General features: G+C 42.2%; 1 protein-coding gene across 1 annotated transcript; it reads left to right on the top strand.

The window, feature by feature from the left end:
- The first annotated feature begins 18,491 nt into the window (after positions 1-18,491).
- LOC123942300 (60S ribosomal protein L23a-like) lies at positions 18,492-19,018 on the top strand. Its single transcript, XM_046006168.1, has one exon. It carries the CDS (start codon positions 18,507-18,509, stop codon positions 18,972-18,974), a length of 468 nt encoding a protein of 155 aa, XP_045862124.1. The 5' UTR covers positions 18,492-18,506; the 3' UTR covers positions 18,975-19,018.
- The last annotated feature ends 276 nt before the right edge of the window (positions 19,019-19,294 follow it).

The raw sequence follows: 19,294 nt of genomic DNA, 5'->3' as shown, positions 1-19,294 counted from the left end.
CCACAAGGCTACAGGCCCACCATCTTCCAGACAAGTCCATTTAAAGAGCCCCATGCTGGGAGCCATCATCTCTAATTTTAGCACAGCCCCTGGACTTAGATTCATTACTTGGCTGAGAATGAGCCAAAGACCCAATTGGAAATGTAGGTTTCCCAACCAATATATCTAGAACAGAATACTCTTCTCAGAAAATAGAACTTCCTATTTGTCATGGAACGGCTTTCATGTTTTAAATAGGTCCATATTTCTTGGCATGCACGAAGAATTTTGTGTTCCTCTAAAAATGGAACTTTCCAATAAATAAATAAATAAACACACACATAAATCCATAAATAAAAATGAAGCTTCCCGTGGCATATCGGGTGCAGGCATAAATCTTCCCTCCAGGGAAACTCAGCCATGAAATATGTAGAGGACTGAAAATCCAGATGTGCAGGTGCTTGTTGAGCAAACAGCCCAGTGCTCTGTTTCTCTCTTACAAAATGAGCTTGTTATCACCTTACCAGCCTCACTGCCATTCCTTTTTTTTTTAAAGGTTTACTTATTTGAGGGAGAGAGAGAATGAAGGGGTGTGGGAGCAGCAGAGGAAGAGACACCGTGCTGAGCACAGAGCCCTATGTGGGGCTCCATCTCATGATCCAGAGATCATGACCTGAGCTGAAATCAAGGGTCAGAGGCTCAACTAACTGAGCCACCCAGGGGCCCCCTCATTACTATTTCTCTTCTTAGACCAAAAACTGTTGATGTAGAAAGTAGAAAGTAAATTGTGACGAAAATCTCAGAAATAAGTAGTAAAAAGATATTACCATGACTCTTGCAGCCATATCTAGCTTGTCTGAGTATCAGAATCACGGACACCATTGAGGAAAATGACAAAGCATGACCCATGAACATGGCTTTGGGCTCCACTTCAGCTCCCATAAAAGGATGCAGCCTAAGCTGCCACATTTTGAAAGTTATCATTTCACATATTGATGGACTTGAGGAAATTCCATGGATGGGATCAAAGAAATGTAACTAGATGGAGCAGACTCAGCATCCTGCCATATGGCTATCACGTGAACTCTGTGGGGTTAGATATAGGATGTTATGGCCGTCATGTAATTCCCTCTCAGTGCCTGCCACTGGCTACCTGTATCTGTTTGTATTCCAACGAACATTCCAATGTTCGTCGGAATGGAATGAACCTCATTTCTTTTTTGTGCTTTAAAGTATCTACCTACCCCATCTCCTTTGCAAATCTGTTCTGCACTGCTTTTGACTTGCTTTTGTCCTACAGAGTAGAGAAATACCACCTTCCCCAACTTTCCTTAGGATACTCCTCACTATGCCCTGTGCCAATGGATTGATTTCAGAAAGATGGTCAGACTTGCAACTGAAAACTCTACCTCTGAAATTTATCATGAAAAACAGCTGTTAGGCTTGATTCTGAATCCGGTTTTTATAGAAAATAGTGGGAGTTATTCTCTTCTTCTTTGAAAGAGGATGAACAATAGCCAGACCCTAGTCAAGGCCTTGAGCACAGTCAGAGCTAAGAAACCTTTGTGCCCACAGCATATGCCAGTTTAAGGTCAAGCACAGGATAACAACCCTGTCTGGCCTTGTCAGCTAGTGATTTGACCATTAGATTCCCACTCGTGCTTCCATTGTGTACTTTTCAAGTTTGTGTGAAATAATCTTTATTATTCTACCCTACTATAAACTCCTTCAAGGAAGTGATCTATCCCCCACAGTGCCTGGCACAAATCTTCACAAATAGTATAAAATAAGTAACTTTAATAAACATATTTATAAATAACCAATGCAGGCAGGAGATTCTTTGGGGAATAGTAATTTTATAAAATTAAATGTATAACAAAGGTACATGTTTCAACTTAAACCCACGTTCACTATGGCACTAAAAGAAACCTCTATTTCACCAATTTGCTCATGCCTTTGGCATATATAAGCCTTCAATCTCTAGCCAGAAGTTACTAAGAACATTCCCAGAAAATTCTTTGATTAATTTTAAGACCTGGAGCTAATGTCAGCACTAGCTGGAATGTGATCCTTCACATAAATTCCAACAACGGAGACTGAGAAGTGCCTTCCAGCAGACTCTAGCCTCTTCTTCCTAGAAGAACCCTAATTTTTAGTTGGGATCATTGATTCTCCAGCCTTCCTAGCAGCTGATGGTGTGCATGTGACCACGTCTTTGTCATTGAGATATGAGAAGAATATTGTGTGTGGTTCCTAGAAACTCACTAGTGGGAAGGAGCTAGCCCTTTGACTTCCTCCTTCCTGCCATCTGGAAAGAAGGGCTGGTGGCTGGAGCTGGTGATATTGGACCATGAAGCTCTCTTGCATATGACAACCCCATATGGTAAAACAACAACAGCAAAGCTCCTAATTTCTTTTCCAAAAACAAAAAATAGCAATGAAAAACTCCAACTTGCACGACTTTTCACATTTATCAGTCAGCTCAGGCACCAGTCAACCTGGTGCCTCCCAATTACTACCACCACCACTGGACTATTCATATACAAAATATTTTTAGAATACCATGTAGTTGTTAGAGTGCTTAAAAATACACCACAGGGGGTACCGGGTACCTGGGTGGTTCAGTGGGTTAAAGCCTCTGTCTTCGGTTCAGGTCATGATCTCAGGGTCCTGGGATCAAGTCCTGGGATCAAGCCCTGCATCAGGCTTTCTGCTCAGCAGGGAGTCTGTTCCCCCCTCCATCTCTGCCTGCCTCTCTGCCTAATTGTGATCTCTGTCTGTCAAATAAATAAATAAAATCTTTGACACACACAGAGAGAGAGAGAGAGAGAGAGAGTAGCCCTGACTCCTTCCTCATATTCTAGAAATAAGAAAACTCAAACCAATTAGACAAACTTACTCCTAAACAGAGTGTCTGTCCTGAGTCCCAGCATTCTTCAAAACCTCCAGAGCAGTCCCTGTCATCTCTCTCCAAGAGCCAGGCCCATGGATCTGTGACTCACATGTTCTTCCCTATCCTCCTCAAGTTCCCACCTAGACCCAATGCTTGCAAGGATGGGGGAGCTTGGGTGGAGCTGGGTGGCTCTCATTCCCCTGCTGCTGAAGATGCCCCCTCTTCAGTATCTCCCTCTGCCCCCTCTCTGTCTTCCCCTTCTCAGAGAACTTCCCAGCTTTGTTCTCCGCTCTGTACATTTGGAATGTCTCTATAAGATCTAGTTTTGTGAGCTATACACCATGTCAAGGAAATGGGATGGTATCACTTTCATTGAGGATTTAGTATCTAACACAGCACTTTTTTTTTAACATTTTTCTCATCTAATACTCACAGCTAATCAGAGCGGTTTGTATCAATATTCCCATTTTACAGATGAGAAAACTGAGCCTTTGAATGGATAGGAAATTTTCCCACGATCACAGCATCCATTTTACCAACATCTGAATCCAGGCCTGTATGATCTCAAAGCCCATCGTTCCACTACAGCCCAAAATAGTGCATCTCTTTTAATACATTAGAAATTGTTAATATTTAATAGCTACCTGAAAATACAATCCAATTTCTTTTCCTCTGGATCCATGGAATTAAGGCAGTGAGGGAAGTAATTAGTCCAAGTTGGAAAGGATAAAAAGTTGGTTTAAGGGAACTCTTTTTTACCCAAAACTCCTTAAGAGAATAGCATGCCAATTTTCAAGACCAAGCTAAGAAAGAAGCATTTAAATCCTTATTTCATCTTAAAAGAATTAAGTGTTTCATTAAGGTAAAAAATAGAGCTTAAGACACAGAGTCCAAAGTTTATCTGTCCTGAATCTTAGGCAGCAACAATCCATCTAAAAAGAAGTAAAGTTATAATGGAAGGAAGAAACATTTTGTAAGTCTAATATATAAAATTAAATTCGGCATTATAAAGTCCCCACTTAATATGTATTATGCCAGCACAGTCTTCGCTACATCTGCTTCAAGCATACTTTGGTTTCTAGAACTGCCAACTTTCTCTAATACCAACACATAGGGAGAGGAAAGAAAACTTGCTTTCTCATATTGCCTCCTTTGTTTAAAGGAAATGAAAGGGGGTTAATCTAGGTGAACATCTCGATGATTCTTATTACGTATGTGGAAAATGGAACAAAATTGTCAAGAAATTGATTTATGTAAAGCCGGGAGGTCCACAGGCAGGAGTTTATTCTTAGCAGTTAAAGTCACTGCTTATCTTTTTTAAATAAATTTTTCATCTTTGACTTTCAGCATGGGTGCCAAGTTCCATGAGAGGATGCTCGAAGATCCGTTAGAGAAAAGGGCCTCTCTGTAGTCTGAGAGTAGTCCCCCAGCCCCCGCCTCGTAACCCCCAAGGCCTTCAACAGACACAGAAAATACATAAATTCCATTTCCATATGTGGCTTGGAATGCTTATTGTCCTCACGCTATTGTGTCTGACCTAAGTATTTGCACTCTGGGAAAGGGTTTGCTTACAGCTCCCTAGGAGGCAAGGGGACCCTCGGCCTTTTTCTCTCTTTCCATTTCCATTATCACCTCCATTTTCCTCCCATCTCAGAAGCTGTAAGACTGTGGGGAGTCCCGAACTAAGGAAAATTCAGGTCATCCCAACCAGAGGTGCGGAGACGGGATCCAGTGCTCACGCTTTCTCCTCACCACAGAGCTCGCCCGCATAGCCCAGGAGGAGGGAAATGAAGATGAGGGTGGTCTTCATTTCAAGTGGGTAGGCAGTGCTACCCTTAGTCTTGAGGCTCCAGGAACTCTTAACACGGTTCAGCCTGCCTATCAGACACCAAAACGGTCAGCTATTAACTGCACCAGGATGACGGCTCCCTACATTTTTCCTAACAAATAAGGATCACTGTCATTGTGAAGTATTTTAAACATACATAAAGAATACTATAACAAACATCCATGTACCCATCATCCACATTTTTGAGTGTTGAGGATACAGAAACATCTGGGCTGGTAGATGTTCCAGATCAGCTTTGGAAGGCGACCCTGTCCCTGATTTGCTTCAGTGTCTGTGTTGTGACATTCGGGGTTTGTATCACTCATGTCAGCGAAGCTGTGTGAACAGCACATGGAGTTCTCAGAACCCACAGCACATGTGGGACCCTGGTATGCTCCACTTTAACAGGGCTCGCTCCTGCTTCTCGTGCCCAGAATACACTCGGCCCATCAGGGGCTGCAGGCCCTCAGGAAGGACCTCCCATGCAGCAGATGTATCATAAATTTTTCTGAGTCTAATAGTCACAATCATCCTAATTTAGAACTGAAAGAAATCCCAAGGCCCATCCAGTTCAACCCCTCATTTCACAGATGCAAAAATTGAGTCTCAAAGGGGTTCAGGAGTGTTTACATGTCACACAAACACTTGATAGAATCTGGGCTGGAACCCTGTTCTCTCAGATCCCTCAGGCCAACGTGTTTCCCATCAACTCACCGTATGGCTTTCCTAATATAAACAGTGCAGTCCTTACTCAAGCTATCAACCCTGCCTCTTCTTACAGTCTTTGCCTCCTGACCAGGTTCTGAGGACCCTCACTCTCTTCTCATTGCCCAGAACACCACCCTCTGTGAATTCTTCCCTCACTTGCCCCATTTATCCCTTGAACACCACATAGGGCCCCATTCCCACTACCCTTATCTGTGCTGGCTAATCTGAGCAAGGAGTCCTCTCTAAGGATATTGCTCTATTTTATTAGTGGCCCACTGTGGCCCTCAGATCCCACCACATTAATAGAATGCCTAACACTTGACATGAATCTCCTCCGACCACCATTGGACCAATATTCCTTGCCTTGGTCTTCTCCATTGCCCTTCCCTCCACTATCAAATAGCATAAGGGCAACGTCCAAACTGCAAAAATATAAAGGTAATAGAATAGAGAAGGAAAAGACCTGGATCACCCACTAACAGAACAATCTAACACTAAAAAAAAAAAGAACAGCCATAAATATCACCCATCTCTCTAACATTTCCAAGTGACTTACACTCCCACACCTTCAGTCACTGCAGCAAAATGGAACTCTGAGACACCAAGAAGTCTTCCACACAAACATTTCTATGTCGGGAAAAAAGAGGCATCTGGACTTCTAGTTACCTGTGGTCCTGACTCTTGCCATGAATCCGCACCCCATTTCCCAGATACCTCCTTGAAAGGCCCCAGGCCCTACTTTCACTGCACAAGCCCACCTCAGAATAGGTCAGAGCCAGGCATCCCCCAGAGCCTGAAAGATGCAAAGGAGCCAGGGTCTCAGTCCAGCATGAACTCTGCACACAGTACTCTGAACCTCCCTGTCAGCCCGCCCTGGGGAGCTCCAGAGCCTGGAATCTCCTGCAGTTCCTCTCTTTTTCTTTCTTTCTTTTTTTAAAGATAGATTTATTTATTTATTTATTTATTTATTTATTTATTTATTTGAGAGCGCGAGAGAGTGTGCACAAGCACAAACAGGGAGGAAGGGCAGAGAGAGAGAAGCAGACTCTCCACTTCCCCACTGAGCAGGGAGTCCAACCTGAACCGAATGCAGATGCTCAGCCAACTGAGCCACACAGACGTCCAGCTCCTGAAGATTCTGGATATGGCTTTAGGCTACTGGTTTCAGACGGACTCATGTATTAGAGCTGCTGAATGCAGAAATCCCTTTTATATTTAAAGTCCCAAGACTCTTTGATTCCCAGGTCATTTTTCTGCAGAGCTGGGTATTCCTGAGTTGGGGCCGAAGGACTGTGGGTAATTCTTCACTGACCTTCCTGGCTCCCCCTTGCCCCAGTTCTCTAGCCCTGACTATTGAGTATGAATGGAAGAAAACACCCTCCAGCTTATGAGAGGACCCCAGTGAAACCGACAGCTTCCACCACTGGACTAGAACAGAATTGGGACCAGGCTGGCCTCTTCTCTCTGGATGCCACAGGGACAGAAGCAAATCTCTCAAATCATTCAGTCAGCCCTCTTCAGAGAGGCCGACTCAGAGTTAACGTTGCCTCCAAAACCTTCTATGCCTGTGCAGCTCACCAAGTTACTTCACCCTTTCAAGACTCCATTTCCACCTCTGAAATAGGAAAAGTTTTACTTAGCCCATAGGAATGCTTGCAAAGAGTAAATGGGAAAACATATATAATCTCCTAGCACAGTGCCTGGGACATCATAAGCAAACAGTACATGCTGCTTTTCCTCAGTGGGCTTCCCAGAAGCAGGGGACTAGGATAATATAATATTGGGAATCATAAGGCCCAAGGCCCCCCTCTAATACATGAAAACACAGAGACCCAGAAAGATGAATTGTTCTCCCAGGCTCATGTCCCTGGTCAGCATAGATCACAGATCAGAATTTGGGTCCCCAGCCCACATCCAGTGTGTTCGTGTGCCTTCAGCCTGAAGGTAGCTTTCTCTCTCAGCTCAGCCCTTCTCTTGATGGCCACAAAGCCATCTTGAACATCTACTTGTTTGTTCCTTTTTCTTCATTAAACAAAAACCAGCACCCTCTGAAGGGCCCATTCACTTTCCAGAACAGGCCATCCGCCTTGAGTTGCTTTTCACACAGTATTTCCATAGACTTGGCATTAAGCTGCCTTTCCATTCCCTCCTTTCTTTTTCCAGCCCTTTGGATACTCAACAGAGCCTCATCCAAAACTTTCTTTGGAAATCCAAATGCTCATAATGATTCACGTCAAAGAGATTTCCCCTCACCTATTCATGAGTCAGACCCTCCCTGCTGACAACTCACGTGTCCCCGAGAGAGGAAAGGTATGGGTCTGGCTCCCAGAAGTCACCTCAGGTCCAGAAGCTACTGCAGGGCTGTGGCCCATGGCCCCAATTACAGAAACAACTCACACAAGGAACATCTTACAGCTGAGCTGAAGAAATGTGGTTTCTGCTCAGGAAATGAATTTGATAAATGGGTTTTCTTACTACGATTCTCACCCAGCTACCCTCGTGTTTTCTGCCAGAAGACACATTTTCAGTATCCATTGATTCTGGGTGAGTTAGAGTCAAGGACTCCCAAAATAAATTTGCTGAATTCTTGGGTGAAAAATGTACTTAAAGGCAGTGCCACAATTTGTGAACTAGAAATTCTATTTTCAAAATCATCTCAACTCAACACATATTTATGGAGAATCCTCTGAATACAGGGCTCAAGCCAGGCATTTTCATATACATGCCTTATTTACCTCACAACCTCCCAGTAACTAGATTTTCTTCTGTGTCAGTTAACATTTCAGGAAGACGGAAGTGAACAGTGGGACAGCTCAGGGTCAGAGGCAAAAAAGGAATGTCTTTGTCATCAATCCAGTATAGAATTTGCACATCTCTCTACTTATACAATCTATAGAATAAACGTTTCATTAGTGAAACTATTATTCCATATAGCTTGATGTAAAGAGAATTAATTAAAGTGGTTTTATTCTGAGCAAGCAAATTTATGACACGCCTTTAGCAACTATTTTTTATTTACATTATCCTCCAGGAAGCAATGTGGATGGTAGAGACTCAGAGGTTACCTGGGATTCACCAAGATTTTCAGATTTTAAGAGTCTTCTCAGTGTGACCAAGGCACAGCAGGGTCCAGGTAAGGGTCTTCTTGTGGTGAATGTTTGCAGGGTACACACAAACCCCTCCCTCCCTGCAGGGTGTCTCCATGGAGGGTTGATTGCATCCTGGAGTGCCGGTCTCCCATGGTGACACCAAATTGTGAAATCCCAGATAGATGAAGTGTGTGTGGGTCAACATCTGCTCTGTCAATTAGAAACAGCCCAAGGAAATGATCGTTCTTTTTGCTGGGTGATTTATAACACTCTCTCTGATCTTCTGCCCTGGGAACCATGTGCTCCAAGACATCTTCTACTGGGATGAAAACACTCTGCTGCAGTAAAGCATTGTTTACATTAATATTTATTGAGATGCCTTGAGGTCTCCCACTAGTCCAAGCTGATGGATTTCAGCAGGGTTTTATCAATGCTGGGAAAGCTGGCTCTTGGGCCTCGCCATGATAAATAAAGAAACATCTCTTTCATGAGGTCGTGGGTTGACCCCTTTGGTAATTTGCCTGCACAGGGTCGAACTCTCTGGGGGGGTTCAGTAGCCATGGTTGACTTCTCCTTCCCTCCACACTAACAACATCTTCATTTATTATTCATCCCTGTTATCAAGCTAGTGTGTCCTCCTTTTGTGTATGCTGATGTTTGTTACTAAATTAAATCAAGCATACAAGAAAGGCAAGTGTCTGGGTGCAGATGGACTGAAAAAGAGAAGATAATTTCAAAGTCTGTGCAGGGATTATTCCACTGCTTCCCACCAGTAATGCAGCGGTGGAAGCTGCTATAGTAAGTATGCATGCGTGAACATAGCTTTGATGTTATTTCTGAACTGTGGACACGGCAAACACCTCACTTGCTTTGGAAGCATCTAGGACCACATCCTGCTCACCAGCTAGTGGTGAAGGCAGAGGAAGGTACCCAGCATCCCTCTGGTTACCACTGGTTTCTCCTGCATATTTTCCTCCTAGAGAAAATCAGCCTCTGTTTTTCACTGTAAACTGAAATTTTAATGATCTGATGTCTATTGTCTTTCCAGAGTGCAGTCATGGGGAGCCAGCTCCCCTCAGGTGATCAGCACTGGGATTGTGTGGAGACCCAGAACTCAGGCGGAAGAGAACCCTTATCACCTGCCACCAAAGGCTTTTTCTGAGCTCTTGGCCAGTCTCTCAGTGTCTGGTCGCCTGACTTCAAGGTCTGAGTTAGCCTGAAGCAACCACACCATCTTTCCTACAGAGCCAGGCTCATCCAGCAAACCAGATATGGCAGGAGGCCAACCAGCATGCTCTGTCCTTGCCCTGCCCCCCAATAGTGGAAGATCTCTCAACAATTCTTTCTCTACAGGCTTCCCTCTGGTGGATTCTATTCAAACCATCCTGTATATAAAATACAACATGATTGGGGTGCCTGGGTGGCTCAGTTGGTTAAGTGACTGCCTTCGGCTCAGGTCATGATCCTGGAGTCCTGGGATCAAGTCCTGAATCGGACTCCCTGCTTGGCAGGGAGTCTGCTTCTCTCTCTGACCCTCTCCCCTCTCATGCTCTCTCAATCTCTCTCTCCTCTCTCAAATAAATAAATAAAATCTTCAAAAAAATGCAACATGATTGATTAGGTTCTTTATTAATTACAACTTTTGTGCTGCCATGTCCCTGAGTCACCTTGATCAGACTGTGTGATCCCAAATCTCTCAGACACACATTTATAAATTATTGGGAAACCATTCTTAGAAGGCAGTCTCATTTGCAATTTAACATATTTCACTTAATATTGGGTAAGGGAAATTCGGGGATGCTAGAGGTGGGACACAGTTGAAGCTTTAAGTAGGAAGATCAATATAGACCTTATGAGAAAGTAATATTTAAGAAAGACTATATTTCACTACAGTAGATACTGCAAGACATTAAGATGAGTGAGACATAGCATCTGAATGTAAGAAGTTTGTCATCTAATGGTGGAAATTTTTCAAGAAGAGACACAACAGACTGAAGTCATAAAAAACTGGCAGAAAATTGTATATAAATAACAGTGAAAGAAAGAGCATGCTAACTCTAATGAGATACATATACATGAACAGCGTTGGTGGGTCCCAGAATGAAGACAGAGTTGTAAGAATATTCCAGAAGCATATTGGTTTCTGTACCAGAAGACAGTGTATTTATACCAGAAGTTTGATGAGGAAGGGAGAGGAAAAATGAGGAACCAGCATGACAGGACTGCTCTCAAAGAAGGAGGTGTTATAATGTTGGGAAGAACTGAGCATGTATGAAGCCTAGGGAAGGGGGAGGAAGACCCTGTAAGAGTCATCAGAGAGAACTGACTGTCCATAATATGACAGAGGAGTCCCTGAGGAAGTGATGGAGGGTAGACCAAATGGGAATATGGCCCCTGGAGGTGAGGCACGGTTCTGTCTCTGAGATGCATGGGAAGTAGAGAAGGTTAAGACGGAGAGAAGGAAGGGGATTCAGTTGCCTCTATCAATTTCCTGCAGAAAGTGGGAAACAAGGTCATTTGCCAAGAGTGAGTAAGTAGGGATGAAGTTCAGGATTTGGCAGACCAGAAGAGATTTAGAATAAGCACACTGAAAAATATGCTTATGGGTCAGATAAAGATAATTAAAAAGGAGCACAGAATATCAACAATTGAAACAAAGAATCTCTGGTTCAGGACTTTCCCTGATATGTTCAGCCACATGGGACAAGGCAGAAGGACCAGGGACTAGAGAACCAGGGGTGTGGACTGGGAAAGAACAAAGAAGTTTGAGTGATCTACCTCACAGCTCATGGGCCACATGGGCCATTCAATAAGACTCTTAGTCCTACAGTATCTGCACTAAAAATCAGTGTATCATCATGAGCAAACAAATGAAATTGTTGGGAAAATCATTCAAATTTGGCTGGAATGCCATACAGTGTTGACCTGGCATACCTACTTTAATCTGGTCCTGGGCCTCCACAACAGGAGACTCGAATAGGAGAAATCTTCCCTATTTGCTCCTCAAAGAACTTTAAAGCCACTAAGGTATCAATTTGTCAGTTGTACAAAGACATTTACATCTCAACTTTATAATTCATAGTCAGCTAAGCAGGAACAAGACCAAATTGCATAGTTCTGAAGAAAATATAAATGTCAGCTTGTAAACCATGTCTCCATAAAGTACTGCATTTGACAACTTGCTCCTAAATCATTTGGGTTAAGCACACCTCCTATACAACCCAATACAAATCCATACATCCAAACCTTATGTTCTGAAGTATGTCAGTACTGACACAATATTGTCTATGCACTTAATTTCAATGCTTTATCTTTCTGCAACCATATCTCTTACGTTAAAACATTTGGGGTTTCCAAAAATAATGCTATGAAAATGATTCACTTATGGACTCAAAATAATCTCTTCTCTATACTTGGGCAAAGGGGATACATTAGCCAGTGTGTCATCAGATGACTAGCAAAGAGTTCCACGCTGTGCATGAACCAAGTAAGGTCAGACAGAGAATTATGAACTGGAAGGACTGGGGTCCCCTGAGGCCCAGGAAGAGATGTGAAGATGGTGAGAATGAAGAACCGTTCTATAAGGGTGAGGAAGGCCAGGGAGGATGCAGGAAGTAAGAAGTGTCAGAGAGAATTTTCAGGAAGGGAAGGCCCAAGTTCCCATGTACTATAGCTCCTAATGAAAGAGTTCCAAGTGTGAATGAGATAACTGATCTGGACTGGAGCCCAAGGTCACTGGGGATCAGAAGGCTGACATACTGTGTGTCGGATTTCCTTCTCCAATCTATCTTTCTTAAAATCGCCAGAATAATCATTCCAACAGCAAAATCTGAACTGAACTGTTACACATTTCATGAACGCCATATTGGCTACTTATCTCAACTGTTAAATGCTTGCTCACTGTCAAGTCTCTGCTCAAGGGAGGAGTCTTCCAGAGTACAGCCTGGCATTTGCTTCTCCTCCATCTCATAATACTGTGCACAGTGTCAGCAGCATTCATTGTCCTGTGTTGCAAATTCCACATAATCAATTATCTTTGAAAATGCAAGATCTTGAAGGACAAAGAGTAAGATTTATTCACGTCTACACCCCAGTACTTAACACAAAGACTGGCACATTGTTTGTGCTCAACTAATTAATATGTAAGAGTAGGGGGGTTTTAAACAGGGATAAATGGTTGAATCTTCTAGAGAGATTTTTCTCTTTTTCTTCTATTATGTTATGTTAGTCACCATACAGTACATCATTAGTTTTTGATATAGTGTTCCATGAGTCATTGTTTCATTTAACACCCAGTCTTCCACGCAATATGTGCCCTCCTTAATATCCATCACCAAATGTGGAAGGAAACAAAATAATGCACAGAAATCAATTTCTTTCTTATACACTAACAATGTAACTGTAGAAAGAGAAATTAGAGAATGGATTCCATTTACAATAGCACCAAAAACTGTAAGATACCTTGGAATAAACCTAACCAAAGAAGTAAAATATCTATACTCTAGGAACTATAGAAAACTCATGAAAGAAATCAAAGAAGACACAAAAAACTGGAAAAACATTCCATGCTCATGGATCCAAAGAATAAACATTGTTAAAATGCCTATGCTGCCCAGAGCAATCTATACTTTCAATGCTATCTCAACCAAAATACCAATGGCATTTTTCAAAGTGCTGAAACAAACAACCGTAAAATTTGTATGGAACCAGAAAAGACCCTGACTTGCAAAGAAAGGGTTGAAAAAGAAAAACAAAACAGGGGGCTGATTTCAAGCTTTACTACAAAGCTGTGATCACCAAGACAGCATGGTACGGGCACAAAAACAGACACATAGACCAATGGAACAGAAGAGAGAGCCCAGATATGGACCCTCAACTCTATGGTCAAATGATCTTCGACAAAGCAGGAAAAAATATCCAATGGAAAATAGAGAAATTTTTCAAAATGCAGAATTCTTGGCTCTTCCCAAGACCTAATGGATCCAATCTCTCAGGCTGCATTTGGGCAATTGTATTTGGAGAACTACTTCAGATGAGTCAGATGCTGCCCATGGTTGAAAGCCTCTGCCCTGAAGATACTACTGCAAATTCCAAGCACTCACACCACTAACATCACTCATGGACTCTGGAGGCAGAATTTCATTGCAAAAAAGTCCAGGTTCTGGAGCCGGGTGGATCTAGATTCAATCTGTAGCCTTAGTCTATGGGTTCATTGACAACCAACCATGGAAATTTGGGCAAGTCCCTACACCTCTCTGAACTTCAACTCCAAGGGTGGTTGTAAAAATTAAAGATCATGCATAGTACACAGTAGGTGTTCAAGCTGGTACTGATAATATCTGGTAATGAATTGAAGTCTTCAGTATACTTTTCCCATTGACCTCTATCTATTACAATATCATGATCTTTTGTATATTTGCAAAGCTAATTCCTCTTCCCACAGAATTTTTGCATTGTTGATATCATGTAGACTTCTTAGTAACTCTGAAAGAGGGCAGAGAATATGTTTGCTCACTTTATAGATGCAAAACTTGCATTTCATGGCAATATAAAGATTAGCCTTGAGCACATCTGAATGCCTAAACTGGAACAAACACCTTCCTGCTCTTCTCACTTGACCACCAACTTCCCTAGTGCACATCTGCCTCTCTCTCCAGGTAGTCACACAGGTGTGCAGGAAGTTGGTTAGAAGCCCCAATTACACAGCCATTCATTAATTCAAAAACTGCTCAGGGTAAGAAGAAAGCAGCATGCTTGAAGTGAAAGTTCTACTAGAAAGATAAGGTTCTATGTGAAGAGAAGGCCATGTGCTAAAATGCAGAGACAGGAAAGAAATGGATACGTCTGAAGAGCAAGCTCAGAGTTGATTCTGATGAGTAAGAGAATATGTTGGCAGGAAGCATCCTGGCCAGATCATAACACACCTCGAATAACATTTACACCTTATTTGCTTGACAATTCAGTTTGCTGAAGATTGTTAGCAGAAAAACTGATAGCTTCAACACTGGCCCTGGCCTTTTCTTTTTTTAAAGATTTTCTTTATTTATTTGAGAGAGAGAGAGTGAGAGAAAGCATGAGAGGAGAGAAGGTCAGAGGGAGAAGCAGACTCCCCGTGGAACTGGGAGCCCGACATGGGCCTCGATCCCAGGACTCCGGGATATGACCTGAGCCAAAGGCAGTCACTTAACCAACTGAGCTACCCAGGCACCCTGGCCCAGCTTTTTAAGTGGATTAAAATGGGGATGATAATGATGATGATGATACTAAAAGCAAAACACTTAATAAGGCACTTAACACAGAGGACATGGGGAGATGGAGAGGAGAAGTCACTTGGGGAAAATTGGAGGAGGATATGAACCATGAGAGACTGTGGACTCTGAGAAACAGAGTTTTGGTGGGGAGAGGGATGGGAGGTTGGGTGAGCCTGACGGGGGGTATTATGGAGGGTACGCATTGCATGGAGCACTGGGTGTGGTGCAAAAACAATGAATTCTGGAACACTGAAAAGAAAAAAATAAATAAATTTTTTTTAAAAAAGAACTCATTTAAAAAAGAAAGAGCTTGGGGCACCTGGGTGGCTCAGTGGGTTAAAACCTCTGCCTTCGGCTCAGGTCATGATCCCAGGGTCCTGGGATCAAGCCCCGCATCAGGCTCTCTGCTCTGCAGGCAGCCTGGTTCCCCCTCTCTCTCTGCCTGCCTCTCTGCCTAGTTGTGATTTCTCTCTGTCAAATAAATAAAATAAAATAAAAAAGAGCTCATAGATAGAGAAAACAGATTTATGGTTCCAAGGCAGGGGATGGGGAGATGGAAGAAACCTGTGAAGAGGGTCAAAAGGTACACACTTACAATTATAAAATAAATAAGTCATGAGGATGTAATGTACAGATGGTGACCATAGTTAATAATACTGTATTACATATCAGAAAGTTGCTAAGAGAGAAGATCTTTAAATTTCTCATCACAAGAAAAACAATTTGTAACTCTGTGTGGGGTTGGATGGTAACTAGACCTACTGTGATGATCACCTCACAATGTATACAAATGTCAAATCATTATGTTATACACCTGAAACAAATATGATGTATGTCAATTATACCTCAACTTAAAAAAAGAATTAATTCTCGCACCCACCCTTAGGGCAGGGTGTATTTATCTAAAGCAAATGAAAACACTAATTTGAAAAGATACATGCACCCTCATGTTTATTGTGGCCTTATTTATAATAGCCAGGATATAGAAGCAGCCCAAGTGTCCATTGATAGATCAATGGATAAAGAAGACATGGTGTATATATACAATGGAATATTACTCAGCCATAAAAAGGGATGCGCTCTTGCCATTTTCAATGACATGAATAGAGATAGAGAGGGTAATGCTAAGTGAATAAGTCAGAAAAAGACAAGTACCATAGGATTTCACTTATATGTGGAATTTAAGAAACAAAACAAAAGAGCAAAGGAAAAAAAGAGAGAGAGAGGAACCAAGAAACAGACTCTTAACTATAAAGAACAAACTGATGATTACCAGAGGGGAGGTGGGTGTGAGGATGAGTGAAGCAGGTGAAGGGGATTAAGAGTGCACTTATCATGATGAGCACTGAGTAATGTATAGGTTTGTGGGGTTTTTTTGTTTGTTTGTTTTGATGTGGTGGAACTAGAGGGGTTTTTTTAATTAATTAATTAATTATTTTCAGTATTCATTGTTTTTGCACCACACCCAGTGCTCCATGCAATACGTGCCCTCCCTATTACCCACCACCTGGTTTCCCAACCTCCCATCCCCTGCGCCTTCAAAACCCTCAGGTTGTTTTTCAGAGTCCCTAGTCTCTCATGGTTCATCTCCCCCTTCCAATTTCCCTCAACTCCCTTCTCCTCTCCATCTCCCCATGTCCTCCATGTTCTTTGTTATGCTCCAAAAATAAGTGAAACCATATAATACTTGACTCTCTCTGCTTGACTTATTTCACTCAGCATAATCTCTTCCAGTCCTGTCCATGTTGCTACAAAAGTTGGGTATTCATCTTTTCTGATGGAGGCATAATATTCCATCGCTCTATCGTGTATATGTACCACATATAGATTTGTTGAATTGCAATATTGTACACCTGAAACTAATATAACACTGTATGTTAACTATACTGGATTTAAATTTTTTAAAAGAACAAATAAATGTAAGCTTTTTTTATTTTTTTAAATAAACATATAATGTGTTATTAGAGCCAGGGATACAGGTCTGTGAATCACCAGGTTTACACACTTCATAGCACTCACCATAGCACATATCCTAAATGTAAGTTTTTAATATAATTTAGTGTTTGTAGAAATCTACCTGCCAGGTGGATCAAAGATGTCTTTTATTAAACATCTTTATAAATAGAAGGACAGTTGGTAAGGATGACTCATTTTCATCTTCATCCACATTTTGCAGGCAAGGAAATATTCACAGATGTTTTAAGAATTTCCTTCTATCTGTCAAGCCCATTATTTGGTCTGATGGGACCAATGCCTCACAGGAACCAAATAAGTAATGGTTCAAGCAAAGAAAACACAGAAAGGACAGGCATCCAGCTTGTGTTTGTTGTGAGACTCCTTCATCTTCCCTGGCCATGCATTCTAGAAGACACTTGGCAATAAAAGGTAGAAGAGTATAAAGATTGGAAGAGTTAAAGAGAGGGATCAAGAGAAAAAAAACAGAGTTGAAATACTTCAGATATCTTTGAAAATGACCAGAAATCTAAAAACATAAAACCTTTTCAAACTTGCAACTGAAATGGAAAAAAGGATAGTGATAAGTGAGAGCATGCCCAAAACATTGCCTAAGCTCTCCTTGGTGTCCTGCAAGAGTGTTAGAAATCTCTATGCCAAGAGAAAAACCCCATCTGGATGCTTTGGACACATCCCTCATTGACCTCACACTCTCACTGAGCTCATCTTGGATGGCTTCGTGGATAAGCAAATCATGTTGGATGTGCTGCTTTTAATATCTGTCCTTGTTCTCTGATTTCTCTTTGCATAATCTCCAGAGTAATAATTTCAGTTCCAAACTTCCCTGAAAGATTATTTCCAGGGCACTCCATTCTGATCATTTATCTATAAATGCAGAAGTCACTCCTTCGGTGAGTTTTGCTCTGTAATATTCTTCATAAGTAGCTGTGATGGAGACTAGCTGGTTGTTCTCCAAGCTGTGTTTCTTTACCTGTTGGGCACCCAGCTATGACATTTCCCAGACTCCTTAGCTGTTAGGGACACTCATGTGACTGAAGTCTAGAATTAGACTGTGGACAGAATGAGGTCCGCCATTTTCAGACTGGCCCACAGAACCCTCCCTAATGCAGTGGATGTTCTGCTTCAGTCATGTTGAGTCTGAAGTGCCATTGAGACATCCAGATCTGTGGGTTAGAAGCTCATGGGAAAAACATGTAAAATCACTGACAGCGATGGGATTGCCCAGAGACTGGAGAATGAGAAAGAGCCAAGGGTAGATCCATAAAGACCACTAGCACTTAACAAGTGAAACTATCCTCAGAAGCTGGAGACACACTCTAAGAAGGAAAAAGGAAAAGAAAATCAGGGTGAAATGTTCATGAAAATTGAGGAAGGAGCGAGCTTCCAGGAGGCAGGAAACAATAGTGATAATTGCCACTGCAAGTTCAATAAAATGAGGAAAGAAAAATGTCTATCAGATTCACCAGTGCCAAGGTCTTTGACAGCATCTGCCAGCTTCTGGTGGGGAATGGAAAAGAGGGACTTGGGAGAGCATAGAGTACAGTCTTCAAGAATTTGAGGACAGGGGGTGCCTGGATGGCTCACTCAGTTAAATGACTGCCTTCAGCTCAGGTCATGATCCCAGGGTCCTGGAAATGACCCTGCTCAGGCTCCCTGCTCTGTGGAGAGTCTGCTTCTCCCTCTGCCTGACGCTCTGCCTACTTGTGCTCTCTCTCTCTATCTCTCTTCAAATAAATAAGTAAAATCTTTTTTTTTTTTAAGAGTTTGAGATCCCTTTTACGAAGATGGCGCCGAAAGCTAAGAAGGAAGCCCCTGCCCCTCCCAAAGCCGAAGCCAAAGCAAAGGCTTTGAAGGCCAAGAAAGAGGTGCTGAAAGGCGTCCACAGTCACAAAAAAAAGAAGATCCGCACATCACCTACGTTCCGACGACCCAAGACTCTGTGTCTCCGAAGGCAGCCCAAATACCCTCGAAAGAGCGCCCCCAGGAGAAACAAGCTTGATCACTATGCCATAATCAAGATCCCCCTGACTACTGAGTCAGCCATGAAGAAAATAGAAGACAACAACACACTTGTGTTCATTGTGGATGTCAAGGCCAACAAGCACCAGATCAAACAGGCTGTGAAGAAGCTCTATGACATTGATGTAGCCAAGGTCAACACCTTAATCAGGCCTGATGGAGAGAAAGCATACGTTCGACTGGCCCCTGACTATGATGCTTTGGATGTTGCCAACAAAATTGGGATCATCTAAACTGAGTCCAGCTGGCTAAATCTAAATACAGTTTTTTCATGATATTAAAAAAAAAGAGTTTGATGACTGAATGAGAAGGCAGAATTGTAGACAGGGAGTGTAGCCTTATGTTTATGAGGGAAAAGAATACAGGAAAACACAGCAACAAGACAGAAAAAGCATAGCAACAGAAAGATGAAGTAAATTAGAACATGGATCTTCATTACCATTCTAATTTTGTATGTGGCCAGGAGGAAGGTTAGACAGTGATAGGGAACACGCATTAAACAAGATGGGATTGGGAGGGAGACAAACCATAAATGACTCTTAATCTCACAAAA

Source organism: Meles meles, chromosome 5 (genome assembly GCF_922984935.1).
Source record: "Meles meles chromosome 5, mMelMel3.1 paternal haplotype, whole genome shotgun sequence".
NCBI lineage: Eukaryota > Metazoa > Chordata > Mammalia > Carnivora > Mustelidae > Meles > Meles meles.
The sequence above is the reverse complement of the archived record's forward strand: the minus strand, read 5'-3'. Positions and strand labels throughout refer to the sequence as shown.

Excerpts from the sequence above, each read along its gene's own strand:
- LOC123942300 (XM_046006168.1), top strand. The coding sequence starts at position 18,507 with ATGGCGCCGAAAGCTAAGAAGGAAGCCCCTGCCCCTCCCAAAGCCGAA.